At 48.1% G+C, this 10,988-nt stretch overlaps 1 protein-coding gene across 1 annotated transcript; it reads right to left on the bottom strand.

The window, feature by feature from the left end:
- Positions 1–6,395: 6,395 nt before the first annotated feature.
- On the bottom strand, positions 6,396–9,384 carry Miox (myo-inositol oxygenase). The gene is made up of 10 exons (XM_050130278.1): positions 9,111–9,384; positions 8,296–8,376; positions 8,026–8,106; positions 7,739–7,901; positions 7,500–7,567; positions 7,269–7,378; positions 7,098–7,165; positions 6,957–7,006; positions 6,758–6,870; positions 6,396–6,665 (listed from the first exon to the last, which is right to left on the bottom strand). Exons 1-10 carry the CDS (start codon positions 9,123–9,125, stop codon positions 6,557–6,559), a joined length of 858 nt encoding a protein of 285 aa, XP_049986235.1. The 5' UTR covers positions 9,126–9,384; the 3' UTR covers positions 6,396–6,556.
- Between the last annotated feature and the right edge of the window lie 1,604 nt (positions 9,385–10,988).

The raw sequence follows: 10,988 nt of genomic DNA on the forward strand, positions 1-10,988 counted from the left end.
GTTTACATTTATGATGTGTGTTCACCATGTGGATTAGTTAACATTCTTATATAGTTTGTGCATGTGCATTAAAGACACATAAGTTTGGGGTTTATTTATTTATTTATACAATATTCTGTCTGTGTGTATGCCTGCAGGCCAGAAGAGGCACCAGACCCCATTACAGATGGTTGTGAGCCACCATGTGGTTGCTGGGAATTGAACTCAGGACCTTTGGAAGAGCAGGCAATGCTCTTAACCTCTGAGCCATCTCTCCAGCCCCCACTTAAGTTTTTATTACATTTATATATTTATAGTACATCGTACATGCACCACGATGCTTATAGAGGTCAGAAACAGCTAATGGGAGTTGGTTCTCCACCATGTTGGTTTTAACAATCAAACTCAGGTCTTCTGGCTTGCTGGCAAACACTTTACCAGATGAGCCATCTCACTACCCCTATTAAAAGTTATATGAAAAAAGAAAAGAAAAGGAAAGGAAAAGAAAAGAAAAAGGCAGGCAGTGGGATCTGAGTTTGAAGCTAGCCTGGTCCACAGAGCAATTTCCAACACAAGCAGGGCTACACAGAGAATCCCTGTCTTAAAAAAAAAAATTATCGGTTCTGGGCTGGGGAGATAGTTGAGCAAGAAAAGCCCTTCCTGCACAAGCTTGAAGACCAGAGTTTAGATTCTCAGAAATCATGGAAAAGTTTTATGAGTATGACAGCCACTTCTAGTCTAACACAGAAACAAGCGCTCCCCAGATAAGGTGGCTAGAAAAACTAGTTGAAAAGGCAGTCTCAGCTGGGTGGTACTAGCGCATGCCTTTAATTCCAGCACTCAGGAGGCAGAGGCAGGCAGATCTCTGTGAGTTCGAGGCCAGCCTGGTCTACAAGAGCTAGTTCTGGGAGAGGCTCCAAAGCTACAGAGAACCCCTGTCTCGAAAAAAGCAAGAAGAGAGAGAGAGAGAGAGAGAGAGAGAGAGAGAGAGAGAGAGAGAGAGAGAGAGAGAGAGAGAGTAGTCTCTGGTCAGCAAAAGACTTTACCTCAATATACAAGGAAGACACCCATCAACCTTGGGCATCTATATACATGTGCACATATGTACAAATGTACCCAAACACAGGCGTGTCCGTACACATAGACACATGCATATTTCTGTTTGTAAGGCTCCTAGCAGAGAGATCAGGACCTGTCCCTGGCACTTAGCTGGGTTTGGGGAACCTGTTCCCCATGCTGGATTATCTCCTCCAGCCTCCATGCAGGGCGAAGAGCTCATTCTTGTGCCAGGCTTTGTTCAAGCCCATAGGAGGGAGACAGAGGAGAAGGGGATGGGGTGGGGGTTGGGGGTAGATGGTAGAGGGGAGGGAATAGGAGGAAAGGAGGAGAAACTGTGGTCGGTGTGTAAAATAAATAAAAAGAAAAGAAAAAACGAAACACGCATGCACACACCACTTAGATAGACAGGCAAGCAGACAGACACACACACAACACATAATACGTGGTGGCAAGTACAGATAGTCCCAGAACTCTGAAAACTAAGTTGAGACAGTATGATCACAGTCTACATAGAGAGTTCAAGGCTAGCCTGAACTATACATAAAACTTTTTTTGTTTGTTTGGTTTTTTTTTTTTTTTCCTGTAGCTTTGGAGCCTGTCTTGGAACTTGGCTGGCCTTGAACTCACAGAGATCGCCTGCCTCTGCCTCCTGGGTGCTGGGATTAAAGATGTGCACCACCACTGCCCGGCTCCATCAGTTCTTACCCTCATTCTGTATCCTCTTCTTCTTCAACCCTGAGTCATACATACAGGAGTGGTTATCAGTCGGGACTGGGCTCCATCATTCTGCATTTTCATTGGTTGAGGGGGTTTTGTAACAACGTTTTTTAATTAATTTTTTTTGCTTATGTGTATGTATGATTTGTCTGCATGTATGTCTGTGTACCACATGTGACCTACCTGCTGCCTTAGGAGGCCAGAAGAGAGTGCTCCAGATCCCCTAGAGCTGGAATTATAGACAGTTGTGAGCTGCCTAGGGGTGCTGAGAATTGAATCCAGTCCTCTGAAGAACAGCCAGTGCTCTCAACCATCTGGAGCCATCTCTCCAGCCCTTGTAGCGTCTTTTCCCCTAATAGCCATCCTAACAAGGGGAAGGTAAAATTCCAGTGCATTTTGTTTTGTTATGTCGGTGGTGCTGGAGCAACAGCCCAGGGCCTCCTGCATGTGAGGAAACCTCTCTACCACTAACGACACTTCCCAGTGCCTCATTGTAGTTTTGTTTGCATTTTTCCGATTGTTATTGGAATGTACTGAGCATTTTTTCCCCTACACCCGTTGGTCATTTTTATGGCTTTTGAGGGAGAGGTGATGAAGATCTCACTATTTCACCCAGGCTAGTCCCAGATTCATGGGCTCAAGTAATTCTCTTGCTCAGCCAGCCTCCGGTATCAGGTAAGCATGTGCCACCTCCAATCTGTATGTCTCTAGACCCCAGGCCATGATGCATGTTAGGGAAACACTCTACCACTGAGCTACAGCTACAAGTCTCCCCCAAGTCTCCTCCCCACCCCGCCCCAGGTTGTTGTTTGTTTTTAAAATTTTTGCCTGTGTACCACATGCCTACAGGAACCCTCAGAAGTCAGAAGAGGAGTCAGATCCCCTAGAACTACAGTGGGAAACTCCCTGGAATCTCTGAGGGTAACCCTAGAGAGAATTCCTGGTAATGGTGCATTCAGAGCCTGAACCGGCCATTTCCAGTAACCAGGCAAGGCTTCCAGTGCTGGTACTAGGACATCAACCCAGGCACAAAACCTTTGGCCTATTGCTTGTCCTACCTTCAAGAAGTGCTGGGGTAAAGGAGGTGCAGAACTTGTGGGAGTGGCCAACCAATGATTGACTGCTCCAACTTGAGGTCCACGCCAAGAGAGGGAGCCCGCATCTAACACTGCCTGGATGGCCAAGAACCAGAGGCTGGACAGCCCAGAGACCTAAGATAGAACCAAACACTACTGAAAAAAAAAAAAGTTAATGAAATTATTCCTAATGATTATCCTGCTATACTCATAGATCAGGCCAATCGCCATCAGAAAGGCTTTACCCAGCATGAGGGCAGAGCTCAGAGAGCCCCACAGAAGAGGGGGAGGAAGGGTTGTAGGAGCCAGAGGGGTCGAGGACACCATGAGAACATGGCCCACAGAATCAACTATGCAGGGCTCCTAGGGACTCACAGAGATTGACAAGACAATCACAGAGCCGGTAAGGCTCTGAGCTGTCCTCTGCACATATGTTATAGCTGCATAGCTTTGTCTCCTTGTGGGACTCCTAACGGTGGGAGTGGGGGTGTTTCCAGATCTTGTGCCTGTTCGTGGGACCCTATTTCTCATAGTGGGTTAGGTTGTCTCATCCAGCCTTCATATGAGGGTTTGTTTCTGGTCTTACTGTAACTTGCTGTGCTATGCTCAGTTGATATTCCTGAAAGGCCTGCTCTTTTTCTTTTCCTTTTTAAAGATTTATTTATTCGCACATTTTATGTATATGAGTGTTCTGTCTTCATGCACACCAGAAGAAGGAATCTGATCCCCATTACAGATGGTTGTGAGCCATCTTGTCGTTGCTGGGAATTGAACTCAGGACCTCTGGAAGAGCAGCCAAGTGCTCTTAACCACTGAAGAGTCATCTTTCCAGCCCCCAGGCCTGCTCTTTTCTAAAGGGAAACAGAGGAGGAATGGATCTGGGGAAATGGGAGGTGAGGGGGCACTGGGAGGAGTGGAGAAAGCGAAACTGTGGTTGGGATGTGCGACAGAAGAACGGAAAACGATTTTTTCATGTGTATCACAAGTCTGCAGGCGCCCCAGATGTTGGAAGAGGGCATCAGCTCCCCTAGAACTAGAGTGACAGCCGGGCGGTGGTGGTGCACGCCTTTATTAATCCCAGCACTCGGGAGGTAGGTCTCTGTGAGTTCGAAGCCAGCCTGATCTACAAGAGCTAGTTCCAAGACAGGCACCAAAAGCTACAGAGAAACCCTGTCTCGGAAATCCAAAAAAGAAAAAAGAAAAAAGAAAGAAAGAAAGAAAGAGATAAATAAATAAAAATAAAAAATAAAAGAGCTAGAGTTACAGGTGGTTGTGAGCTGCCATGTGGGTTCTAGAAGCCAAACTCAGGTCCTCTGTAAGAGCAAATGCTCTCAAACATTGAGCTACCTCTCCAGCCTTATCTCTGTGTTTTATTGAGTTATTTATTTCTCTACTCCTTAGGAAGCTCTACAAGTTTTGGATATTAATCCTCTTCAGAAATGTGTTTTTCTCCATTCTGTAGGTTATCACTTTTCTAAATTGTTTCCTTTGCATGGGAAGATCTTGGTCAGTTGTAATTGCATTTACAGATATTTCAGTACATGTTCTAATGTAAGTGTGAGTGCTTGCACATGTACACAGCAGGGTGCAAATTTGTGTACACTTAACATGCACGTGGCAGTCAGAGGACAATTTCTGGGAGTTGGTTCTCTCCTTCTATCAGGTGGCTCTGGGGTTCAAATTCAGGGTGTTAGACCTGGCAGCGAGCACCTTAGCCACAGAGTCATCTCAGCACACACACACACACACACACACACACACACACACACACACATTCAAGCATGCACATGCACCTTTTGGCTTGTTTTCTGAGGCAGGATGTCGAGTAACCCAAGTTGTTCTCAAATTTGATGTGTAGCTTCTTTTTGTTGTTTTGTTTTTCAAGACAGGGTTTCTCAGATCAGGCTGGCGGCCTTGAACTCAGAGGTCAGCCTGCCTCTGTCCCGTAACCCCCCCCTCGTATCTCTCCCCCTCCCCTGGATTAAAGTTGTGCGCAACCACCCCAGGCTATGTGTGTGACTTTTGACCCTCCTGTATACACCTCCCAAATGCTGGGATCACAGATATGCGATGACTGGTTTACTTTATTATTTCATCTGGAAACATGGGCTATCTTTCCATATGTGCATTCTAAAGTTCATTTCATTGCTTTATATTTTTCTATGTAAATATCCTTATCTCCTTGGTTAAATTTATTTTCCACTATTTTTGTAGCTACTGTAAGTGGTTGTATACCGGGCCTTGGCTTTGAGACAGAGCCTCAGTGTCTGTAGCTCAAGTGGGCCTCAAATTTTGCCTCTGGCTGAGTGGTGGTGGTATGGGCCTTTGATCCCAGCACTTGGGAGGTAGAGGCAGGCGATCCTGTTCATGGCCAGCCTGGTCTGCAAAGCAGATTCCAGGACATCCAGGGCTGTTACACAGAGAAACCCTGTCTGGGAGGGAGAAGATGGGGTGGATTTCCTGCCTCTGTTACCTAAGTGCTGAGATTACGGGCATGAGTTGTCTTGTTTTCTTTTTCTTTTTTTTATAAGTTTATTAGTGTACAAAAACTGAGGACTGAGAGATAGGGTGCTTGCTTATGCGTGAGGCTCTAGGTTCAGTCCCCAGCAACACAAGAAAAAAGGAAGGAAAGAAGGCTGTCCACCTGGCCACTGATTTCTCTTGGTGTTGGGAACTGAACCCAGGACCTCATAGGACAGGCATTCCCCACTGAGCTGCATCCCCAGCCTGCCACTAACTTTGCATGCTGGTTTGTTTTTGTTTAAGAAAGTCTAGCTTTATAGTTCATGCAAACCTGGAACTCATGATCCTTCTGCCTCAGATCTGGAGTGCTGGAGTTATAATCCTGTGCCACTAGGCCTAACTCAGAGGTCTTGTCAACCAAATAGCAACATATTTCCCAGAGCCTCTTGGAGACATCAAAAGGACCCCAGAGCCCATCCTGAAAGCCTCTCTGCCTCCAGTAGAGATGGGACCATCAAGGAGCTGAAGCGTTCCCAATATATTGAAAGCTTATTCTGTTTTTTTTCCTACTTATTTATTTATCTATCTATCTAGATGTCTATTTATTTATTTATTATTTGTTTATACAGTATTCTGTTTGCTTGTATGTCTGCAGGCCATAAGAGGGCACCAGACCTCATTACAGATGGTTGTGAGCCACCATGTGGTTGCTGGGAATTGAACTCAGGACCTTTGGAAGAGCAGGCAATGCTCTTAAACCACTGAGCCATCTCTCCAGCCCTGTTTTGTTTTGTTTTGTTTTTTCCAAGAAAGGGTTTCTCTGTATACCCTTGGCTGTCCTGGACCTCCTGTTGTAGACCAGGCTGGCTTCAAACTCACAGAGATCCACCTGCCTCTACCTCCTGAGTGCTTGGATTAAAGGCACACACCACCGCCTGACTTTTCCCTCCCCCTTAGTGACCTCCTTTCTAGACTGCAGGTGGGTTGGATAACGCGGAGCCAAGAGGATAAGCAGCGTGTTCATGGTAGTGGTATCCTGTGCCGGGACCACCCCTGCTACCACAACCTGGGCCCCGGTGATCAATCAGCTTTGTAAACTCTTTTAGTCTTTATTGATACCTGGCACAAGTGACTTCAACCACAACAGGTGGGGACCGTGGACAGGTGTATGGGGCCCAGAGCAAGGCTGAAGTGGGCTGTATTGTGCCCGATGGTGTCCAGCTTAGGTGCGGTTTCAACGGTGGGAGGGTATCGGAAACCATTCACCAGCTCAAGATGCCTGGACAGTACTTGTCGATCAGCCCCTGATAGTAGGGCCGCAGGCTGTCCACATCTGGCAGCTCAGGGCTCTTGGTGTAGAGGTCAAACTTGCTGCAGACATGGGGGACCAACAATGAGCATCAGGTCGGATCCTTCATCCCCCAAGTCCCCTTCACAGCCCACACCCATTGGGGACTACGTACTTGAACTCTTGTACCCAGGGCAGCATATCCAGGTCCTGCTGACTGCACAGCTGTAGGTAGTCACCCCCCGTGTGCCACGGATAGAAGGAGTGGAATCGGATCATGTAGAAGGCCTGTGAGAGACCACAATGAGCATGCTCAGATCTGCCAGATGGACCCATCTGGGCTAGGCTCCTGCTTGGGCCCTCCCCCGACCTACCTCAGGGGGTAGGGAGAACATGTTGAACTTCATCATCCGGTAGAGGTACTCTGCAGGAGAGGGGGTGATGTAGCCAGGTGCCCAGAGGGTCAGCCCTTACCACCATCCCCACCGTCCCCTGTGCGCTCTAGCTGTCCTCACCATCGTGGCCCCAGGACATAAGGACATTCTCAAGTCCACAGTGGGGCTGGTATATGCCAAGTTCTGTGCTGCAATGATCAAGAGAGGAGCGTGAGAGGGGCTGGACGATACAGGGAAGACCACCTAGGGTCCTGTAAGAGTGCAGGAAGGTGAGGTACTATTTCAAACTACCTGTATCGAGGGTCCAGGAGGTCAGGGTTGTCCTGGAAAGTAGACTCACGGAACACCACAGAGGCCTGGGGACGGCAGCCCACGGGAAAAGTGTCTCCAACAACGGCCCACTAGGAAAGGAAAGTACAGGCGGCTGTGGATGACGGCCCAAACAGAGGTCTGCTTCCTCTCATAGTGTCCCAAGCCCTGTGCTGAGTGAAACTGCCCCCACTCCCCACACCTGGCCTTCACCTGAGGTTCCCCCCACAGAGCCAGGATCTTCCCCAGATCGTGCAGAAGTCCGACCAGGTGGAACCAGTCTGTGGAAAAGGAACATATGAGTTAGAAGCTGCAGGGATTGAGGTAGGCAGAGCAGGTTCTGGGCTAGAAAGCAAGGAGCCCAGGGGTGAGGCCTGTGGGAGAGGACCAAGCCTCTGGGGTTGCTTTCTAGGGCAATGATAGGCCTCTCCCCGACCATTCAAAGAACACACCTTTGTCTGGGTGGGCTTTCCGGATGCCCTCCGCTGTCTGGAAGGCGTGAAAAGAGTTGGGGAAGTCTACATCCGGGTCCGATTCATCCACTAAATCATCCAGCAAGTTCACAACCTCCATGACTGTCATTTTCTTATGTGAGAAGCTTCCAAACTGGATATGCTGGTGAGAGGCAAAAATCAGTCATTCCCCAAGAGGGGGTGGGCTGCAGAGCACGGTCACTCCGGCCCAGCGCAAGGAAGCTCCCGCCCTCAGAGTCCGCATTAGGAGGAGCAGAAACTAGTACCTTCCTGCTGACGAAGTCCACAGTCTGGTGTGTGTGCATGAGCTTGTATGTGGTAAAGACGCGATCCAGCAGCGGGCCTGCCTGCAAGCCAATCAGCGCAGGGTTTGTGCCAAACTGACTCAGCACGCTGGGGGCCGTGGCCTCCCCTCCTGCAGGCCAGACTGCACGGGTATAAAGTGGAATGGGGCTTCCAACAAAACCCCCTTAGAGCTGTGGGAACCAGAGACCGGGCAGGGAACGTGAGAGGAGGTGGAACCGGGGCTTACTCACGGTGTAGTTTCGGAAGCTGTCCTTGTCTTTGGCCAACTCTGGGTCCACATCAGGTCGATAGACCAGGGAAGGGTCTGGGCCCTGGTTGGATAGGAGTTTGACCCATCTCACTGCCAGCCCGGTTTATAAGGAAGGGAGGACATTACAGCCCCAAGGGGCTGGATACTAAAACACCTCATCCCATGCGCGTATCGGCCCTGCACCAGCCAGCCAGGGTCAGCCCATGTCTACTCCCAGTACGAGAAGATGCTAATTAAGACACAACCAGCCGGGCGGTGGTAGCACACGTCTTTAATCTCAGCACTCGGGAGGCAGAGGCAGGCGGATCTCTGTGAGTTCGAGGCCAACCTGGGCTATAAGAGCTAGTTCTAGGACAGGCTCCAAAGCTACAGAGAAACCCTGTCTCAGAAAAACAAAACCAAAACCAAACAAACAAAAAAAGACACAAGTCGGGCAGTGGTGACACCTTTAATCCCACCACTTGGGAGGCAGACGCAGGCACATGAATCTCTGTGAATGCAAAGCCAGTCTAGTCTAGAAGAACTAGAGAAACCCTGATAGAGAGAGAGAGAGAGAACAGACCCCACCTACTTGATACCCTTGAAGAGAAAAGGTAATTTTAGGAGGAGACCTAACTCTCTACAGGGAGGCTGTAGGTGGGGGACTGTAGAAGGACTGTATAGCAAAAGGAATTAGCTCTGTGACCTTGAGGAACCAGCCTAAGAGGGCAGTACTGCAGCCTCTTCCACTGCGGTCAGGGGAGCCCGTGACGAGGGGTTGATGACGCCACTCCTGTACGATCATAAGGTACTTACCACATCCACCTTCATCCTGAGAGGAAGCAGCAATCAGATGGCAAAGCTTGCAGGTCGGTGCGGTCTTAGGCCAAGGCGCCTTTTATATACTCACAGGTTACGTAACCGACCGGATAATACCTATCTCCTTGGCCTTGACATTTGGTAATAAGTGACCATCCACCCTCCCCCTGGCCTCAGCAAGTTAATATATCAGCTCCGAAACAGAACCCCCTAGCCCAGTTCCCTTTGCCTCTATTTGCGCCTCCTCTGTCCTAGAGTTTTTGATCCCTCAGAGAGACTGTAGACTCTGTTAGGGCACAGAGGTCCTTGTACAAGAACCAGGAATGTTAATTGTGCAAGGGTGTCTCCTCAACAGAGGAGATATAAACCAAATACTTTCACTCCTTCCGGAAAGCTGAGAGCAGGTCTTGTTAGTAACCTGGTGACCCTTTTGTTATCTGTGGAGACTCACCTCACCCACCTTTTGCTATAGAGGCTGGCCTCACCCAAATTCCAGAATAATTATCCTAGGCCGTAACCCATCCTTAGAGACGTCACGTGGACTTTTATAGATCCTGCTATCGGTCAGAGACCACACTAGATTCTAGGCCTTTTAGCTGTAGCACCCACCCTCATGGTCACAGGTACTCTATATAGTCACACTTAAGCTTTATGGCGCACCTGGAATTGGACTGACGGGATTGATGGTTGCCTGGAAACCTTTCCCCAAGTTGTTCTGTGTTTTAAAGATGCTGACAGTGAAGCTGCTGACCAGGGACCCCTTGACAAAGTCAGTCTGAACCCAGTATTCTTATCTCTTCTAGGATCACTGCCTGCATTGACACCTGCAGGGTTCCCCTCCAACTGGCACCAAAAACATGGGGCACGTGACCCTCGGAGAAGGTAAGAAAAGTTTTCTTTCAGTAGAAATTGGGGGTTAGGGAAACTCGGCCCTGTCACTGCAAAAGGGGTCTCGACCTTAAAATGAGAGGGCGGAGCTGATTTTGAGGTCTTCTCAGTGCTCTGAGACATGTTGTACAATAATTACAGTATTTGTTAAGATCCAAAGGAAGAAGCCCGACAGTGGTGGCGCACGCCTTTAATCCCAGCACTTGCGAGGAGGCAAAGGCAGGCGGATCTCTGTGAGTTCGAGGCCAGCCTGGTCTACAGAGCTAGTTCCAGGACAGGCTCCAAAGCCACAGAGAAACCCTGTCTCGAAAAACAACAACAAAAGATCCAAAGGATATTCAGAGCTACAGCTCTGCAACTTTATTTGCATACAAACTAAAGAGAGCCCAGGAAAAAGGGGAATAAAGTCCCTGGCAATTATTTTTAAAAGAGAGAGAGTGGGGTTGGAGAGATGGCTCAGCAGTTAAGAGCATTGCCTGCTCTTCCAAAGGTCCTGAGTTCAATTCCCAGCAACCACATAGCGGCTAATAACCATCTGTAATGGGTTCTGGTGCCCTCTTCTGGCCTGCAGGCATACACACAGACTGAATATTGTATACATAATAAATATTAAAAAAAATAACTAAAACAAAAGAGAGAGGGTTGTTTGGTTTTTATTTGTTTGTTTGTGTTTTTTGTTTTTGTTTTTTGGGGGTTTTTGGTTTTTCCTCACAGTGGGAATAACTCAGTATTAAAGGTTCCGTGGAAATTTTTTTCTCTAATAGTGGGAATAACTCAGTATCAATGGCCCTTTCGTGTGGGAAAAAAATAAATCAAAACAAGCCCGGCTTCTAGTACAGAAACAATCCCAACTAGAGCATAAAGCACTAAGTCAATGCTGTTTGACTTTCCAAAGGTATTTATTGGTCATTCATTGTATGAAGGATGTTTTCCTCTCCTGACAGTCTAGTGAATGCTTAAATGAATGCGAAATTTTCACAGCAAGTA

This window comes from Alexandromys fortis, unplaced genomic scaffold (assembly GCF_014885135.2).
Source record: "Alexandromys fortis isolate MF-2015 unplaced genomic scaffold, M_Fortis_MF-2015_v1.1 scaffold_28, whole genome shotgun sequence".
Taxonomy (NCBI): Eukaryota; Metazoa; Chordata; class Mammalia; order Rodentia; family Cricetidae; genus Alexandromys; species Alexandromys fortis.